Source organism: Dendrobates tinctorius, unplaced genomic scaffold, assembly GCF_039654945.1.
Source record: "Dendrobates tinctorius isolate UK_male_01 unplaced genomic scaffold, ASM3965494v1 ptg000003l, whole genome shotgun sequence".
NCBI lineage: Eukaryota > Metazoa > Chordata > Amphibia > Anura > Dendrobatidae > Dendrobates > Dendrobates tinctorius.
The window spans coordinates 4,334,676-4,356,430 of record NW_027361671.1 but is presented as its reverse complement, the minus strand read 5'-3'; the positions used below and the strand labels follow the sequence as shown (position 1 = coordinate 4,356,430).

At 42.7% G+C, this 21,755-nt stretch overlaps 1 protein-coding gene across 1 annotated transcript in view; it reads right to left on the bottom strand.

Annotated features, from left to right (window-relative positions):
- Nucleotides 1-219: 219 nt before the first annotated feature.
- LOC141095955 (V-type proton ATPase subunit S1-like protein) overlaps nt 220-21,755 on the bottom strand; it is a 101,685-nt gene continuing 80,149 nt past the window's right edge. The window contains exons 6-7 of the mRNA XM_073582312.1: nt 6,127-6,370; nt 220-1,035 (exon numbers count right to left, since the gene is read on the bottom strand). Coding sequence (XP_073438413.1) covers nt 709-1,035; nt 6,127-6,370 — 571 coding nt within the window. The 3' untranslated portion in view covers nt 220-708. The remainder of the gene's footprint in view (nt 1,036-6,126; nt 6,371-21,755) is intronic.

Below are 21,755 nucleotides of genomic sequence, written 5' to 3'. Positions count from 1 at the left end.
GAGCAATAGAAGGGGGTATGATGTTCAACACAAGTCCCCCTCTAGCAGTCATGTGGCTTGTCACTATTAGTTATACACCCCAGCCCGGCATGCTCACGTATGGAGGGATTTAAAAATGGGAACTGAGTAGATAGATATTTTGTAAATGAAGCATTTGACAGACAACAAGATAAGAAAAATCTCTTTGTGGTTTCAACCTTCCATAAATAATGGGAAACAAAAGCTTCCAATCCATTTTATTAGAAGTCAGACAGCTCTTTGGAATTCCGGCTTAGGCTTTTACCTACACTGCAAATGTTCCAGAAAATGACATGAAGTACAGCACATACGGTGCAGTTTTGTGCATTTGTGTTTTTTGGTGCATTTTTTTTTTTACAGGAAAGGCAAAGTATTTTCTTCTCATCAGACTCAAATCTTTATTCATTTCATCATGATTTTCCAGCAACAGGACCGCGGCAGTCATAGATATCTTTACTGTCCTTGATCTAACACATCAACATTACATTCTGGGCCACAAATGTTCTTGTGACAAAGTGCCCTGTAGTTTCACAAGAGTCTTTCAGGGTCTTTGGTCCTCAGAGTTACTGCGTTGCACAAGAGTTAATTTTATAATGTCTTTATCTGCAGAGTCATTTCTTGGAAACTCTGTTTTAATGTGAAATCAGAATAACAGAAATACACAAAGGGGAACAATGGTCAATTATGGAGCTAACGAGAAACAGATGCACACTGCTGAATGCTGAGTCTATAGTACTCCGACTGCCTCAGCTCGTAGAACTCCTGTCTGTTGCCTCTGAGGGGCTCCCTCTCATCTTCCAGGTAGCTGCCTTTCAATTTAGGAAAATAAGTGGCAGAGCATTTCCTCTGGTAATGTACATCCATGGATTTCAGATATATCAGCATGTGGAGTGCGTAGGCCAATACCAGTAGAAGGATAAGTGACATGACAAGACCCATAAGAATGGCTGGAGAAAAGTAGGTGGCACAGTCCTTGGCATAGGCAAACTCTCCGTCTTCAATGTTAAATCCCTGTATCTGAAAAAAAAGCATAATTAGGTGAGAATAGTATGATCCTGGAAGTCAGACGCCTTAAACCCCCATGATCACGAGAACAGGGGTCCAGTTTACGCTTGTGAACAGAGCAGCTTTGCACATGCAACGATATTCACTTCTATTGGTCTAAAGGGGCAGTAGTTCCCATTCAAGACGACTGCTGACATAGACAGTGAGTAGAGCAGTAGTTACACAAGTGCACCACCTCTCCTTTCACGTGGGCGACATGTGACCAAGGTTGCCAACCATCCAGAAATTCCAAGACAGTCATAAAAAAAGGGCACATTTTTGCACTGTCTGTAAAAAATAATTGAAGACGTCCATGACATTTGTGAAGTTGAAATTTATGCAGATTATTTAATTACTAGTTTATGGCCCGATGCTATCGCATCGGGAGGATGTGGTAGCATCACACCTCTTGCCATGTTAACCCTCAACACACATCCTCTCACCTTTCACCATCTCCACTCACTCTTTCACTCCACATACGACCCCTTCTCTCACTCCGTCTCTCATACTCACGCCGTCATCGCCGCTGCTCCACGATCCCCGACATCTTCTTCCGCCGGCGCCATCCTGGATCCAGACGTTGTCCACGCCGGCGACATGTTCTTGCGGCGACGCCATCTTGAGTATCGTGAAATCCCGCGATACTCAAGATGGCGTCGCCGGAAGAACATGTCGCCGGCGTGGACGACATCGGGATCCAAAATGGCGTCGTCGAAATCTCGCGAGTTTTCGCTGACGCCATTTTGGATCACGACGTCGTCCTCGCCGGTGACATGTTCTTGCGGCGACACCATCTTGAGTATCGCGGGATTTCACCGATCCAAAATAGCGTCGCCGCAGGAACATGTCGCCGGCGTGGATGCCGTCGGGATCCAAAATGGCGTCGGCGAAATCTCGCGAGATTTCGCCGACGCCATTTTGGATCCCGACGTCCTCCACGCTGGCGACATCTTCTTGCGGCGACGCCATCTTGACTATCGCGGGATTTCACCGATCCAAAATGGCGTCGCCGCAAGAACATGTCGCCGGCATGGAGGACGTCTGGATCCAGGATGGCGCCGGCGGAAGATGTTGGGGATCGTGGATCAGCGGCGATGACGGCGTGAGTATGAGAGATGGAATGAGAGAAAGGGTCGTATGTGGAGTGAAAGAGTGAGTGGACGTGAGTGGAGATGGTGAAAGGTGAGAGGAGTGTATGTTGAGGAGGAGTGTGTTGAGGAGGAGTGGTGTGTTGAGGGTTAACATGGAAAGAGGTGTGCGGTGACGTCACCGGTTACAACTGGACGGAAGTTGTTACAACCGGAAGCTGCTTAGGGCATTTATTATTATAGATCATTTTACTGTTCACAGTGACTGCAGCTGAGGGCTTCATATCAGAATCATGGGCTGTACCCGTGGATCACTTATAATCACAATAATTTATAATAGTTTTCTTACGTGTCCATAAAAATATTGTCTGTCTGTGATTTTTTTGATAAGTTGTCCAGAAAAAAAAGTCAAGTTGGCAACCCTTGCATGGGACCCCTATTTTCATGACTGATGGGAGCCCCATGATTAGGCTTCCAATCATAAATGTGTCATGAATGTTGTAATAAATGGTATCAGTGGAAGAACCCCTTAATTTTCTAGTTGTTTGGGCTACAGAGAAAACACTTACATGGACTATTCACTTGGGAAAATGAATTTTTGATGCTTAAGATATAAGCTGATTACAAGGTGTAAGGGTACCGTTACACTAAGCAATGCACCAGCAAACCCGACAACGATATGGATCGCTGGTGCATCGCTAAGTGGTCGCTAGTGAGCTGCCACCCAGGCAGATCTCACCAGCAACATAGCAGGGGTCGGGGGTCGCTACTTACCTGTCAGACGCGGCGATCCTGACGTCCTCCCGCCCGCGTCCACGCGTCGCTTGTCGGCGCCACAGGAAACCCAGCAGGAAGCGCCCAACAAGAAACGGTCCAGGACATTCTCGCGCGATCAGCGATAACCAGCGGGGGAGCCGGTCGGAGGTAAGTATCAGACATAGCGATATCGCTGCTGCATCACAAAACCTGTGACGTTTCAGCGATATTGCTAGCGATCTCGCTGTGTGTAATGGGGGCTTAACGCTGCTGGGACCCCAGTGATCAATAGTAAACTCTGCAGGAAGCTGGAAGCCATTGTTTCGTTCCTTTGTCTGTTCTGATTCTGCAGTTTACCTCGATTCAAGTGAAATAATGCTGACTTGCAGTACCAGACACAGCCACATTTACTAGAGTTGTGCTCTGTTGGCTTCTTCACTGCTGTACACAAGACTGCTTTTCTATTCTCCCGTTTATTATACCCTGTACAGTAATTATAATATTGTTTACTAATAGTCTATGTACAGCGTGGGCCATTTACATGGATACACCTAAATAAAATGGGAACGGTTGGTGATATCAACTTCCTGTTTGTGGCACATTAGTATATGGGAGGGGGAAAATGATGGGTGGTGACCATGGCAGCCATTTTGAAGTTGACCATTTTAGATGCAACTTTATAAATGGCCCAGCCAGGTGTATCCATATAAATGGCCCACCCTGTATTTATGTCTGTGCATTACTTATATCATAGAAAAAGTGGTCCGCTGCATTATGGAAACCATATGAATGTAAACGTAGATAGATAGATAAATATTTTTGAGCAAGTGTGCTCGGATGTAGCGTTATCTGAGCATGCTTGGGTGTAACTAACAGGCAATCTCTGCATGTGTTGCGCCTGTCTAACAGTCACAAATCATGCAGACGCGGGGATTTGAACATATCCAAGTATTTTGGGCGTGCTCGGATAATACCTGAGCATGCTCAGATAATGCTATATGTGAGCATGCACGCTCAGCATAGATATATAATACTGAAAAACCTGCACCTCTTTAGTGTGAATAAGTGCAAGCTGCAATAACTGCACAATATGTCAAAAGAAAACGCAGCAGCGCTTTATAAGGGCCAAGACATACAGAAACGCTGGAAACATTACCTCCAAGCTGTATTATTACTTAGTAAGATGTACTTACAAAAAAGCAAAGGTTCTTAGCTCATAAATTCGCCAATTCATGTGCCCATCAACCATGACAAGGTGACCTTTCTCTGATAGGTCCTAGCATACTCCTTTCCTATCCTACTGAACATGCCACTGTTGGGCTAAAATGCCTACAATAATGGCATGTTCAGTAGGATAGGAAAGGGGCAAGATAGGACCCATCAGAGATGTGTCACCTTGCTTTGGTTGATGGGTACACATGTACTGGCAAATTTATGTGCTAAGAACCTTTGCTTTTTTAGTAAGTACATCTTAATAAGTAACAATAGCGCTTGGAGCTACTGCAATTTTTGAGTTTAACATACAGAAATAATAACAGACTTTATTAGACAATTTAGTGGACAACCAAACTTTTTGGTATGAATACTGTCTAAATTTTGGGCGATGTATTGCACTAGTGGTTTGGAGTCTTTGGTGTGAACCACAATTGTATTGGAGTTATTCAGCTTTGTTTATAGATAGATAGCACTCCGAAAAGGTGTGCAAAAATATGGACTTTTATTAGTCCATCTGCTTCCTTTACTTTTTCTATACTGTATGGTTGGAAGTTTTGGAATTTTATCCAAGAGGCATTGTAGCTGTAATTATATATTTTGATGCTGTTCCATGATAAATAAATATGCAAGGTGGGGCTAGTCACGGGCGAGGCACTCATCTCCCTTTATGCCTCGGCATGCTACATGAAAGTGTGGGTCCGTGCTGGGTGTGTAGACTTGCACTTTGAGAGCATCACGCCCATGCAAAGCTGCATGGAGCCGGTGTTGGCTGGCCATGACCTTGGATTTTACAGCTCAATGAGGGAGGCTTCCGTTCCAACCCAAACTCTTTACTGGATGTTAACTTGGTAAAGGTTATATAAAAGGGATAGTAGGTACAAAGTCTTATGGACGTTTCTTTAACAGTATAAAGCATTTTTCACTTCCAATCTCCTTCCTCCATAGTTAACTCCAGTGCTAGTGGGGCATACTGTGTCGTCCAACTCCGCCACAACCCAACTTTAATGCTACAGTCCTGATCAGCAATCTCCTTATTTGCTCTTTGGGTGTTCCTCCTATTTCTTCCACTACTGATGCCATAGAACCATTGCACTTGTGCCCCCCACTGGTCCATCGTATTCAGACCTGCTTGAATCCGATACTTTCTGTGTTACAATCTCTGGGGTTAGTGACTTGGCGTAATATACAAGGACACCTCTACGGCAGGCCACTCGGTCTCGTCATTCACTTCTCTTCAGGCTCACACTATCCCTCATCCTTAATCTCCTCTCACTTAGAGTCACCCGTTCATGCAGCTCTGCTCACTTTGCGATCCAAACCCTATCTAACTAACTACAGGAACTCTGTCACTTTCCCTTTCACTAATCCCTACCACTATGGGTTAGTCCCGAAAATTAACTATTTCTTACCCTAATGTCACTATCTAAACTACAGTCAACTATTTACAATACCACACCCTATACTGTACATTACTTCACACTACACACTACAACACAATTCATAGGACACGATATATACAAGAGACGCATATCATAATAGGCATTAGAATTCAACACAATTGGTGGCTTCAGGGGCAGAAATGCAACAGCATAGTACACCAGCATTACAGATAGACAGATAATAAAGTGTCAAAGAGTATTTGGTTGCTTTCTCCAACTAAAACTCCGTATATGTAGTGTCAGATACAGACTGATATTTTGAGACAGTGTAACGCTACAGGAGAGAGACTTTCCTGATGACAATCCTCTCAGGTCATGTCATTGCCTCAAGAATACAACCATACTATCAAGGCATATAATGCCGGGAAGTTGACTGTGTGGCAGAAATACCTGACACTTGTGACATCATTAATCTAGAAAGCCTCGGGCTCTCAACATGTACAAGTTGAAAGAACATAATACTATAAGCTTCACTTTATTTTCCTCCTCTTTTATATTTGCTGTGTACTTTCATGCTCTTGTTAAAGTAAATCTTTTGTGTCTTCCATCCAAACCATTTCTATTACCTGAAAATCCTGGAAACTGACATCCCACAGTGTTGAGCAGTTTTCGGCAGAGCTGGGGACTAACAATGCATCATAATTCTGTAGGCTGCTGACGTGCTGGCAGTGGTAAGAATAGCTGATAGGAGCAAATATTCTGGAACTACTGAACGTTGCCTGCACAGAATGGTTGAGAAGGATCTGTACGCTTTGTAGTTTGTACCAGTTCTGCACAGACAGTTTGTAGTAACTTTTTACTAATAAAAATCTAAAAAAAAAAAAAAAAACAAATAAGGAGGCAAAACATAAAATACATAATAATATACATATATATACACATGCTATACATAAAATATATAATAATATACATATACACTGACAAACAAAAGAGTAACAATGTTTTGAACATTTGACTTTCAGGCTCCATATCTCACCATCCACTACGGCTTCCACCATGAGACTACCATCATTTTATAGACAATGTTCTTCACTATCTCATACGTAAATTTGACTTGCAATTAAATAGCATACTAGATGTGGCAGTGACATCACGATGAGGGCAGCTCTGTGGCGCTGGGGGTGGCGGTGTGATGTGTCACGCGGCCACCATCTATTTATACCTGTGTGTCCAAAGATTGCATCCGCGTGTGTATGCATATGTGTGCATGTATACTTGTATGTATGCCACATGTGTGTATGCGCAAGTGTGTGGGTGTATGTATGAGCATGTATATGTGTGCATGTACAGTTGTGGCCAAAAGTATTGACACCCCTGCAATTCTGTCAGATAATACTCAGTTTCTTCCTGAAAATGATTGCAAACACAAATTCTTTGGTATTATTATCTTCATTTAATTTGTCTTAAATGAAAAAACACAAAAGAGAATGAAGCAAAAAGCAAAACATTGATCATTTCACACAAAACTCCAAAAATGGGCCAGAAAAAAGTATTGGCACCCTCAGCTTAATACTTGGTTGCACAACCTTTAGCCAAAATAACTGCAACCATCAATGAGTTTCTTACAATGCTCTGCTGGAATTTTAGACCATTCTTCTTTGGCAAACTGCTCCACGTCCCTGATATTTGAAGGGTGCCTTCTCCAAACTGCCATTTTTAGATCTCTCCACAGGTGTTCTATGGGATTCAGGTCTGGACTCATTCCTGGCCACCTTAGAAATCTCCAGTGCTTTCTCTCAAACCATTTTCTAGTGCTTTTTGAAGTGTGTTTTGAGTCATTGTCCTGCTGGAAGACCCATGACCTCTGAGGGAGACCCAGCTTTCTCACACTGGGCCCTACATTATGCTGCAAAATTTGTTGCTAGTCTTCAGACTTCATAATGCCATGCACACGGTATAGCAGTCCAGTGCCAGAGGCAGCAAAGCAACCCCAAAACATCAGGGAACCTCCGCCATGTTTGACTGTAGGGACCGTGTTCTTTTCTTTGAATGCCTCTTTTTTTCTCCTGTAAACTCTATGTTGATGCCTTTGCCCAAAAAGCTCTACTTTTGTCTCATCTGACCAGAGAACATTCTTCCACAACGTTTTAGGCTTTTTCAGGTAAGTTTTGGTAAACTCCAGCCTGGCTTTTTTATGTCTCGGAGTAAGAAGTGGGGTCTTCCTGGGTCTCCTACCATACAGTCCCTTTTCATTCAGACACCAACGGATAGTACAGGTTGACACTGTTGTACCCTCGGACTGCAGGGCAGCTTGAACTTGTTTGGATGTTAGTCGAGGTTCTTTATCCAACATCTGCACAATCTTACGTTGAAATCTCTTGTCAATTTTTCTTTTCCGTCCACATCTAGGGAGGTTAGCCACAGTGCCATGGGCTTTAAACTTCTTGATGACACTGCGCACGGTAGACACAGGAACATTCAGGTCTTTGGAGATGGACTTGTAGCCTTGAGATTGCTCATGCTTCCTCACAATTTGGTTTATCAAGTCCTCAGACAGTTCTTTGGTCTTCTTTCTTTTCTCCATGCTCAATGTGGTACACACAAGGACAGAGGTTGAGTCAACTTTAATCCATGTCAACTGGCTGCAAGTGTGATTTAGTCATTGCCAACACCTGTTAGGTGCCACAGGTAAGTTACAGGTGCTGTTAATTACACAAATTAGAGAAGCATCACATGATTTTTTTGAACAGTGCCAATACTTTTGTCCACCCTCTTTTTTTATGTTTGGTGTGGAATTATATCCAATTTGGCTTTAGGACAATTCTTTTTGTGCTTTTTCATTTAAGACAAATTAAATGAAGATAATAATACCAAAAAAATTGTGTTTGCAATAATTTTCAGGAAGAAACTGAGTATTATCTGACAGAATTGCAGGGGTGTCAATACTTTTGGCCACAACTGTATGTGTCTGTATGTTTGTGTGTATGTGCATGTGTGTATGTGTGAATGTATGCGCATGTATGTGGGTGTGTATGTGCATGAGTACATGCATGTTTGTGTGCTTGTGTATGCATGTGTGTGTGTACTTCTGCGAGTGTTTGCACGTGCATGTGTTTGTGTGTATGTGCATGTTTGTGTATGTGCGTATCTGCGTATGTGTGGGGACATTACACTGTGTGTGTGTTGGTGTGCATGTGTATGCACGTGCGTATGCGTGTTTGTGTATGTGCGTGTATGTGTGCCTCTATGTGCACGTTTGTGTGTATGTGCATGCTTGCATATGTGTGTATAAGTGCATGCTTGCATGTGTATATGCATGTTTGTGTGTGCATGTGTATGTATGTGTGTGTGTATCTGCATGTTTTTGTGTATGTGCGTATGTGTGTGTCGACATTATACTGTGTGTATGTGTATGCGCGTGCTTATGCATGTATGTGCATGCTTGCGTGTTTGTGTGTCTGTGTATCTGCGTGTGGGGATATTATACTGTGTATATGTGTTTGTATGTTCATGCTTGCATGTGTGTATGTGTGTGCATGTGTACTTGTGGACATTATACTGTGTGTATATGCGTGCATATGCGTGTTTGTAAGTGCGTGTGTATCTGTGTGTGTGTGTGCACAGGCATGTGTGCTACTGTATGGGGATATTATACTGTGTGGATGCATATGCATGTGTGTATGTGCGTGCGTATGTATGTGCGTATCTGCGTGTGGATATGCACAGGCGTGTATGCACTTGCGTGTGTATGTGCATATGTTTGCGCTTGCGTGTGTATATGTGCGTGCATGTGTGTATGAGTATGTGGGGACATTATATTGTGTGTGCATGCATGTTTGTGTGTATGTGCGTGTGGGAACATTATACTGTGTGTGCATGCGTGTTTGTATGTGCGTGTATGTATCTACATGTGTATATCTGCGTGTGTGTATGCACGGGTGTGTGTGTGGATTCATAATACTGTGTGTATGCATGCGCATATGTGTGTTTGTATGTGAGTGCTTGCATGTGTGTATGTGCGAGCGTGCACATGAATGTGTGTGTGGGGACATTACACTGTGTGTGCGTATGTGTGTATCTGCATGTATATATATGTGTGTGTATTCACGTGAGTGTATGTGCGTGCTTGTGTGTATGTGGGGACATTATACTTTGTGTATGTATGTGTCTGTGTATGCGTGTGTTTGTGTGTAAATGCGTGGATGTGTCAGTGCGTGTCAGGACATTATACTGTGTGTATATGTACCGTATATACTCATGTATAAGCTGACCCGAGTATAAGCCGACCCCCCTAATTTTGGCACAAAAAACTGGGAAAACTTATTGACTCGCATATAAGCCTAGGGTGGAAAATGCAGCAGCTACTGGTAAATTTCAAAAATAAAAATAGATACCAATAAAAGTAAAATTAATTGAGACATCAGTAGGTTAAATGTTTCCGAATATCTATATTGAATCAGGAGCCCTGTTATGAATGGGTCACCGAGGAGGATGGCAGGAACAGGCTAAGCCACCAGAAAACCAGAGAGGTTGGTAACTAAGCGGATTGCAGACCCCTGATCCTATCAACACAACTAGCAGTAGCCGTGGAGCGTTCTCACGATGCCCTAGATGCTTCTTCACAGCCGGAGAACTAACTAAGCCTAAAGCCAGAAACGTGAAATCTAAACTGTCCTGGAGCAGATCCCCAAAGGAATAGACAGCCCCCAAACATATATTGTCGGTGAAACAAGATGAGACACAAACACAGGTAGAAAACAGACTGAGCAAGCAGTGGGGCCCAAGCTGTCTAGACAGGACAGGACAGAAAAGATACTGTCTGCAATCACGCTCAAAATCCTAAAAAAATCCAACACTTCTGATATACAAAAAACCTGAGGCCACACGACCTCACCCCCGCTAGATCAGCACTCTGGTATAACCTGGAAGCAAAGCAAAAGATACTAACATAACAGGAGACTGAACAAACTGACACAAGCTGTAACATATGGAGCATGGCCCAGCGCTGCCCCCAGCAGGGAGTACGCTGAACCCTAGCAACAAAGCAGAAACAAAAAAAAGGCACAACCAGATTAGATGCAAAGGATTAGCAAAAGAATCACTTAACTGAACCATGCAGATCAGGCAGGGGACAAAAGAACTCCAAATGCACAAGGAGGAAAATCACCAGCAACCTTCAAAAGCAGCAAGCTCAATTATATGCTCCCAGCCAGTAATCTCGGGTTCCCAATTATCGTCGTCAGGTGGGGAACTTCCATCAACCTGGCCACTCCACTACTCTCAGTAACCACCAGAGGGAGCAGAGGGAGCTTCGGCTCAGAAATCCAAGCAAGGGAATTCACAACAGAGCCCCATATAATGCTCCATACAGTTCATGATGGCTCCATAAGATGCTTCATACAAAATACGCCCCATACAAAGCTGCACAAAGGTTAATAATGGCCCCATAAGATGCTCCATAGAATAATATGCCCCATATAATGCTATACAAAGGTTATGGCCTCATAAGATGCTCCATAGATTATGCCTCCATAAGATGTTCCATAGATTATTCCCCATAAGCTGCTCCATAGATTATGCCCCCATAAAATGCTCCATAGATTATGCCCCCATAAGATGCTCCATATATTATGCCCCCATAAAATACTCCATAGAATAGGCCTCATATGCTGCTGCCGCAAATAAAAAAAATGACACTCACCTCTCGTCGCTGGGGGACAGGTGCCGGTATAACCGCTGGCCTACACAATCGCCAGAAGCTGTGACAGAGCCAGTTGCCAATTATATATTAGATGATTGCTTATGCATATTCTTGTCATGTCACTGCATTGTTACTGTTTTGCTCCTGTTGGTGGAAAAATATTTTTCTTCCTGTATGCTATAAAATGTAACCTTAACGTGCCAGTGGTCCTAACAGGAGTTCTTGTCACATATTCTCTTTAGTGGATATATCACGGTACCTGGGCTGCACTTGTGGAAATGAAGAATACTAAATAGTATACAATGAAGGTTTCTATTATGCCAACGCATTTCAGCACCAGATCCTTTTTCAAGGTAAAAAAAAAATGCCTGGTGCCGAAACACGTTGGTGTAATAAAAATCTTAATTTTATACCCTCAAGGAAGCCCAAGTATAATGATATCTCCATTAAAATTAGTTGCTATCTGGAAGAATTTTTCCTCCAGGCACTGGGCTGCAGTCGTGGATTGTAGGGCTCTCATGAGAGTTGTGTCCCTACACAACTTCCACCAGGTAAGCACTACCATCACTCTCAGCCTCTCTAATTTTTTTTGCAGTATTGTCCTAATGTGAGCTTCTGTCCCATCCAGATCTGTGCTAGATTCTGTTGTTCATGACAAGAAATATAGCAAAGATATACTACACTTTGTCCTGGCTCAGTCAGGCACCCACAGTTACTCAATAGGGTATGTTGTGCACAGCTGCTATATACTGGATTTTGGATCCGGCAGATCATTGCAACCATAATAGAGATGTGAACACTAAACGCATACATGAATACTGAAGATCCCAGTAGTATGAATCCATAATACATAATGCTATAACTCCATATGATGCTATAAAAAACAGATATATAGTCCTTTAAAATCATTAATTACATGGGTGAATATGTCTGCTTACAAAATGACACATGAGCCCTCTGTAGTATTGAACCATAAAGGATTTCCCCAATGAGCAGGGAAATATAAACCATTTTTACTGTGACAGTTGTGCATCAAAAGCATACAGCCAGACTTGGATGGATCTCAAAACCATTGTCATATTGATACTGCAGTCTTACATGTCCATCTAAAGTGTGCAAATTTGCCTGGCTTTATAATACTGCATTTTTTTAGCTGTAGATTGTATACGGTATTTATCATGGTAGAGTTGGATCTCAACCCCCCCCTCCCCCAGAAAAAAAACATTTGTAAGGCTAGTTTCACACTAGCGTTTTGGAGCGCAGCGACGGCCTGCGCACGGCCGCCGCTAAGCCCCGCCCCCTGCCGCGCCTCCGCCGGTAGCTCCGCCCACCGGCGCATGACGCTGCATGCGCCCTGCGTCCCCTATCTTTATCACAGGGGGCGCAGGCCGTGCGCAGTATGCGTTTGGCGGCGCATGCGCCTTTTTGACGGTGCGCCGACGCAACCAAACTGCAGCAGGTTGCGTTTGGCGCAGGTCGGCGCACCGTCAAAAGGACGCATGCGCCGCCAAACGCAGACTGTGCGCAGACTGCGCACGGCCTGCGCCCTCTGTGATGAAGATAGGGGACGCAGGGCGCATGTAGCGTCATGCGCCGGTGGGCGGAGCTACTGGTGGGGCGCGGCAGGGGGCGGGGCTTAGTGGTGGCCGTGCGCAGGCCGTCGCTGCGCTCCAAAATGCTAGTGTGAAACTAGCCTAAAAAAAAAAAAAAATCACATTGCTAGATTGATACTGCAGTCTTTTACGTCCATTTGTAGTGACCAAATTTTGCTGGCATTATAATACTGACTGCAATGTTTTCTCAACAAGGATATACGATACGGAAATTAAAATGGGCAAGGTTTGTGGTAAAGGAGGGGGAAGTGGACGTACTGCTGATGGTAAGCGCAGAGGCCGTGGGAAAGGTGAAACTCTTCCTTCGACGGGAGCACAACAAGCACACATATCATGTCGATCTAGGTTCCTGTCCCACTTTGTAGAGGGGCACAGAACACCACTCTTGAAGCCAGACCAGTGTTAAAAGGTTGTTGGATGTATAACAGATAATGCTTCCAGTCACTTTGCCAGCACAATCCTTTCTACCACATGGCCCAGTCTCAGTAGCAGTGATTCTCGACCACATAATCCTCACCATGATCCTCCTTCCTCCCAACATGCCGACTGCCCAGAGACAAGTGATCTCACACTTGGACACTATGAAGATCTGTTCACATTTTCATTTATAGATTCTGGCTTCTCGCCCTGCCTATTTCAAGTGGGACATAAGAAGATCGCATGTAGCGATGCCCCAATATTTGAACAGACACGGTCACAAGAAGGTGACGATGGGAAAATGCAATTACTGTTGCAAGAGGTAGAGAATGATGATGAGACAAAATTGCCAACATGTGGTGCTGTTACATCAGCAAGTCAAGAGAAGGACCATGCCTGGCACACGTGCTGAACTTAGTAAATCAGCAGTTTCTCAAAACCTAACCAGATCTGCCTGAGCTACTTGTGAAAATACACTGCGTGTGTGCCCATTTCCGCAAGTTGACTACAGCTGCCACCGCCCTGGCAGTGCTGCAGCAGCGTTTGCAATTTCCAGCTCACCAACTGGAGTGCGATGTCACCACTAGAGTTGAGCGAAACAGGTCGGTCAGATTCAAAAGTCGCCGACTTTCGCCAAAGTCGGGTTTCATGAAACGAAACCTGACCACTGTGTGAAGTTGGCCATGCGGTTGGCGACCCAAGCGTCAAAGTCAAGTTTCGCCGAAAGCTTGCACGTGACTTTTTTCAGCCAATGAGAGAAGCGTAGCGTAGCATAGCGGGAGCATAGCTGGAGTGGGAGTTGGAGTGGGAGAGAGAGAGAGAGAGAGGGAGAGAGAGAAGAGAGAGAGATTTTGCCGCCTCTGGGGTTAAAATTCATGCCAGGTGTGTTTACAGTCCTCCACTCACTGCCGACTTTTCTCCCCATTGACTTGCATTGGGTTTCGTGTTTCACGACTTTTCCCTATAGTCGGCTGATTTCGTTCAACTCGACTTTTGGGAAATTCGGGTTTCATGAAACCCAACTCGACCCTAAAAAAGGCAAAGTCGCTCATCTCTGGTCACCACGCGTTGGAACTAAACGTTACATATGCTGGCAAGGCTTTGTTGAGGGCAGTCGTGGAATACCAGTTACACCATGCACTTAGGTATTCCTGTCAGGCTCCGCACATAAGAGCTGATGAGTTGGCATGGATGTCTGACAACTGTGCAGTTCTCCAAAACTTTGAGTGATCAACCAAGATGGTGATGCCATAATCAACATCACCATCCCGCATCTACTGAAATGCTTGCTGCTCACAATTAAACAGGCTTTGCAAGACAAGCAAGTTGAGATGGAGCAAGAAACTATAGTGGGTGATTCTACACAGCCCATCCTGATCTCATCTACTCAACGCAGATTAAGTGATAATGAGGAGCAAAAGAAGGAACAGGAGCTGGTTGCATGCGCTGCAGACGGTAGTACCCACACCACCTTCATCCCATCTGTTTAGAGGATTGCCTGAAGATGAGGAGAGGGAAGACGAGGAGGAGGATGAGGAGAACAATGTAGACAGTCACCCTCTTGGTGATGACAGGGATGTCTTGCCTTTTGGCAGTTGGGCGCACATGGCTGACTTTATGTTCCACTGCTTTTCCTATGAACCACGTTTGCGTGTTGTACGCATTTTGGCCAACAATATTTACTGGTTGGTAACCCTTCAAATCCCATGCTACAAGAAGAATTTTACATATCTCTTCCCATGGCAGAGAGGTCTAATAAAATAATGCAGGACCAGAAGGCCTTAGTTGAATATTTAAAAAATTCCCATCTAACAACGCTAGTGGCAGAGATCACAGTTACTTGGACAACCAAGGAGTGAATACTAGGTGACACACATCAGATGCTGAAGAGGCAGGGGAACACTCTCCAAGGCCTGAGACCGTTTTCTCAGATACTCCCATTGCCAGGCCCTGATAGGCAAGGTATTCTGACAAGAAGGGAAAAGTTTTGGAACATGCTGAAGGAGTACCTTGCTAACCGTACTAGCATCCTTCATGATTCCTCTGTACTTTACAATTATTGAGTATCCAATCTAGACATGTGGCATGACCTGTCTCTCTACACCTTGGAGGTCCTGACCGGCCCTGCTCCTATCAATTTGTCAGAGCAGGTTTTTAATGCCACTGGGGGTATTATAACCTATAGGCGCATCCATCTGTCAACTGTAAATGCTGACAGACTGACTCTTCCATTATACTCATTACTCGGGTCAAGCACCCGAGGATTATGATTTACCTGACTTGAGTAACGAGTACCCGAGCATTTTAGTGCTCGCTCATCACTAGTTATAAGATGAAAAAACTCTTTCAGCCCACATTTCTCAGTATTTTGAAATCGGAGTTAGGAAATTAGTAGTGTTGAGCGATACCATACGATACCCTAAAATATCGGATCGGATGGTATCGGCCCGATACGAAAAAAGTATCGGGTATCGCCGATACCAATACCGGAAGTCCCATTCAAGTCTATGGGACTTCCGGTATCGGAATAAGAAAAACCCTTTTCTGTCCTTGTACAGCCTTTCGGGGGGGTGTACGGACCTTCCGGGGGTCTGTGCCGGCCTGCCGGGGGTCTGTGCCGACTGCCCGGGGGTCTGTGCCGACTGCCGGGGGTCTGTACCGGACTGCCGGGGGGCTGTGCCGGCCTGCCGGTGGTCTGTACCGACTGTCCGGGGGTCTGTGCAGGCTGCGGGCGTCTGTGCAGGCATCGTCCGATGGGACTACAAGTCCCATCGGGCGATGCCTGCGATCATGACGGTCATTGACACATTAGCCAATGATGGGACAGTAGTAGTCCCATCATCTGGCTAATGTGTTGAATGTAAAAAATAAAAAAATACATACTACATACATACCACATACTACATACATACTACATACATGCAACATACATACTACATGCATGCTACATACATACTACATATACTACATGCATGCAACATACATACTACACATATACCACATGCATGCAACATACATACTACATATATACCACATATATACCACATGCATGCAACATACATACATACTACATATATACCACATGCATGCAACATGCATGTGGTATATATACCACATATACTACATGCATACTACATATATACTACATGCATGCAACATACATATATACTACATATATACTACATGCATGCAACATACATACAACATATATACTACATGCATGCAACATGCATACTACATGCATGCAACATACATACTACATGCATGCAACATACATACTACATATATACCACATGCATACTACCTATATATACCACATATATACTACATGCATGCAACATACATATATACTACATGCAACATGCATACTACATATATACTATATGCATGCAACATACATACAACATATATACTACATGCATGCAACATGCATACTACATATATACCACATATATACTATAAGCATGCAACATACATATATACTACATATATACTACATGCAACATGCATACTACATATATACTACTTGCATGCAACATACTACATATATACCACATGCATGCAACATGCATACTACATATATACTACATATATACTACATGCATGCAACATACATATACTACATACAATGCATTCATACAATACATACATATAGACATACAGTACATATAACAGAGTACATACTCACCATCACTTGTCACTTTGTTCCCCGAAGCCATTGTCATCTGTGGAATAAATATTAAAATAACAAACCACCAATATACTTACCCCTGATCCGCAGAAGTCCACGAGTGTCCCACGACGCTCTTGCGTGGAAATTTCCCACGCAGCTTTTGCCATAAAGTGAGACTAGGGTCTTTTTTTTACAGTGGCGGAGGAATAAAATGCGGAAGGATACCTACCTCCCGTCATTGGATTCCTGGAGCCTGTAGAGAACGGTAGCATCAGCTGATACTGCTGTCCTCCACGCAAGATCGTCGTGGGATATATGTAGTATGTATGTATGTTTCATGCATGTAGTATATATGTAGTATTTATGTAGTATGCATGTTGCATGCATGTGGTATATATGTAGTATGTATGTAGTATGTATGCTGCATGTAGTATATTTATGTAGTATATATGTATGTTGCATGCATGTAGTATATATGTGGTATATATGTATGTTGCATGCATGTGGTATATATGTAGTATGCATGTAGTATATATGTGGTATATATGTAGTATGTATGTATGGTGCATGCATGTAGTATATATGTAATATGCATATTGTATATATGTATGTTGCATGCATGTAGTATATATGTGGCATATATGTAGTATGCATGTTGCATGCATGTAGTATATGTTGTATGTATGTATGCTGCATGCATGTAGTATATATGTGGTATATATGTAGTATGCATGTTGCATGCATGTGGTATATATGTAGTATGTATATATGTTGCATGCATGTAGTATATATGTAGTATGCATGTTGCATGTAGTATATATGTATGTTGCATGCATGTAGTATATGTGGAATATATGTAGTATGCATGTTGCATGCATGTGGTATATATGTATTACTGTATGTATGTATGTTGCATGCATGTAGTATATATGTATGTTGCATGCATGTGGTTTATATGTAGTATGCATGTAGTATATATGTGGTATATATGTAGTATGCATGTTGCATGCATGTGGTATATATGTAGTATGCATGTTGCATGTAGCATATATGTAGTATATATGTACTGTATGTTGCATGCATGTAGTATATATGTGGTATATATGTATGTTGCATGCATGTAGTATATATGTGGTATATATGTATGTTGCATGCATGTAGTATATATGTGGTATATATGTAGTATGCATGTTGCATGCATGTAGTATATATGTATGTATGTTGCATGCATGTAGTATATATGTGGTATATATGTAGTATGCATGTTGCATGCATGTGGTATATATGTAGTATGTATGTTGCATGCATGTAGATATATGTAGTATGCATGTTGCTTGTAGTATATATGTAGTATATATGTATGTTGCATGCATGTAGTATATATGTGGTATACAGTATATGTAGTATGCATGTAGTATACATGTTGCATGCATGTAGTATATATGTGGCATATATGTAGTATGCATGTTGCATGCATGTGGTATATATGTAGTATGCATGTTGCATGCATGTGGTATATATGTAGTATGTATGTATGTTGCATGCATGTAGTATATATGTGGTATATATGTAGTATGCATGTTGCATGCATGTGGTATATATGTAGTATGCATGTTGCATGTAGTATATATGTAGTATATATGTATGTAGTATGCATGTTGCATGCATGTGGTATATATGTAGTATGTTGCATGCATGTAGTATATATGTGGTATATATGTAGTATGCATGTTGCATGCATGTGGTATATGTGTAGTATGCATGTTGCATGTAGTATATATGTAGTATATATGTATGTTGCATGCATGTAGTATATATGTGGTATATATGTATGTTGCATGCATGTAGTACATATGTGGTATATATGTAGTATGCATGTTGCATGCATGTAGTATATATGTAGTATGCATGTTGCATGCATGTAGTAAATGTGGTATATATGTAGTATGCATGTTGCATGCATGTGGTATATATGTAGTATGCATGTTGCATGCATGTAGTATATATGTAGTATGCATGTTGTATATATGTAGTATATATGTATGTTGCATACATGTAGTATATATTTGGTATATATGTAGTATGCATGTTGCATGCATGTGGTATATATGTTGTATGTATGTTGCATGCATGTAGTATATATGTAGAATGCATGTTGCATGTAGTATATATGTATGTTGCATGCATGTAGTATATATGTGGTATGTACTGTATGTAGTATGCATGCAGTATATATGTAGTATGTATGTATGTTGCATGCATGTAGTTTATGTGGTATATATGTAGTATGCATGTTGCATGCATGTGGTATATATGTATTACTGTATGTATGTATGTTGCATGCATGTAGTATATATGTTGTATATATGTATGTTGCATGCATGTGGTTTATATGTAGTATGCATGTTGCATGTATGTGGTATATATGCAGTATGCATGTTGCATGTAGCATATATGTAGTATATATGTATGTTGCATGCATGTAGTATATATGTGGTATATATGTATGTTGCATGCATGTAGTATATATGTGGTATATATGTATGTTGCATGCATGTAGTATATATGTGGTATATATGTAGTATGCATGTTGCATGCATGTGGTATATATGTAGTATGTATGTTGCATGCATGTAGTATATACAGTGGGGCAAAAAAGTATTTAGTCAGTCAGCAATAGTGCAAGTTCCACCACTTAAAAAGATGAGAGGCATCTGTAATTTACATCATAGGTAGACCTCAACTATGGGAGACAAACTGAGAAAAAAAAATCCAGAAAATCACATTGTCTGTTTTTTTTTCATTTTATTTGCATATTATGGTGGAAAATAAGTATTTGGTCAGAAACAAAATTTCATCTCAATACTTTGTGATATATCCTTTGTTGGCAATGACAGAGGTCAAACGTTTTCTGTAAGTCTTCACAAGGTTGCCACACACTGTTGTTGGTATGTTGGCCCATTCCTCCCTGCAGATCTCCTCTAGAGCAGTGATGTTTTTGGCTTTTCGCTTGGCAACACGGACTTTCAACTCCCTCCAAAGGTTTTCTATAGGGTTGAGATCTGGAGACTGGCTAGGCCACTCCAGGACCTTGAAATGCTTCTTACGAAGCCACTCCTTCGTTGCCCTGGCGGTGTGCTTTGGATCATTGTCATGTTGAAAGACCCAGCCACGTTTCATCATCAATGATGATCAATGATGGAAGGAGGTTTGCACTCAAAATCTCACGATACATGGCCCCATTCATTCTTTCATGTACCCGGATCAGTCGTCCTGGCCCCTTTGCAGAGAAACAGCCCCAAAGCATGATGTTTCCACCACCATGCATTACAGTAGGTATGGTGTTTGATGGATGCAACTCAGTATTCTTTTTCCTCCAAACACGACAAGTTGTGTTTCTACCAAACAGTTCCAGTTTGGTTTCATCAGACCATAGGACATTCTCCCAAAACTCCTCTGGCTCATCCAAATGCTCTCTAGCAAACTTCAGACGGGCCCGGACATGTACAGGCTTAAGCAGTGGGACACGTCTGGCACTGCAGGATCTGAGTCCATGGTGGCGTAGTGTGTTACTTATGGTAGGCCTTGTTACATTGGTCCCAGCTCTCTGCAGTTCATTCACTAGGTCCCCCCGCGTGGTTCTGGGATTTTTGCTCACCGTTCTTGTGATCATTCTGACCCCACGGGGTGGGATTTTGCGTGGAGCACCAGATCGAGGGAGATTATCAGTGGTCTTGTATGTCTTCCATTTTCTAATTATTGCTCCCACAGTTGATTTCTTCACTCCAAGCTGGTTGGCTATTGCAGATTCAGTCTTCCCAGCCTGGTGCAGGGCTACAATTTTGTTTCTGGTGTCCTTTGACAGCTCTTTGGTCTTCACCATAGTGGAGTTTGGAGTCAGACTGTTTGGAGGTGTGCACAGGTGTCTTTTTATACTGATAACAAGTTTAAACAGGTGCCATTACTACAGGTAATGAGTGGAGGAAAGAGGAGACTCTTAAAGAAGAAGTTACAGGTCTGTGAGAGCCAGAAATCTTGATTGCTTGTTTCTGCCGAAATACTTATTTTCCACCATAATATGCAAATAAAATGAAAAAAAAACAGACAATGTGATTTTCTGGATTTTTTTTTCTCAGTTTGTCTCCCATAGTTGAGGTCTACCTATGATGTAAATTACAGACGCCTCTCATCTTTTTAAGTGGTGGAACTTGCACTATTGCTGACTGACTAAATACTTTTTTGCCCCACTGTATGTAGTATGCATGTTGCATGTAGTATATATGTATGTTGCATGCATGTAGTATATATGTGGTATATATGTAGTATGCATGTTGCATGCATATAGCATATATGTAGTATGTATGTATGTTGCATGCATGTAGTATATATGTAGTATGTATGTAGCATGTATGTATGTTGCATGTATGTAGCATGTATTATTTTTTTTTACATTCAACACATTAGCCGGATGATGGGACTACTACTGTCCCATCATTGGCTAATGTGTCAATCACCGTCATGGTAGCAGGCATCGCCCGATGGGACTTGTAGTCCCATCCGACGATGCCTGCACTGACCCCCGCAGCCTGCACAAACCACCGGCAGGCCGGCACAGCCCCCCGGCAGGGCGGTACAGACCCCCGGCAGGCCGGTACAGACCCCCAGCAGGCTGGCACAGACCCCCGGCAGGCCGGTACAGACCCCCGGCAGGCCGGTACAGACCCCCGGGCAGTCGGCACAGACCCCCCGGAAAGCCCGAACTGACGGCGCATCATGTTGCGCACAGACCGCGCATCATGATGATGTCATTTCGGCAGCCAATCAGTGCCACAACAGTGGCTCATTGCATTA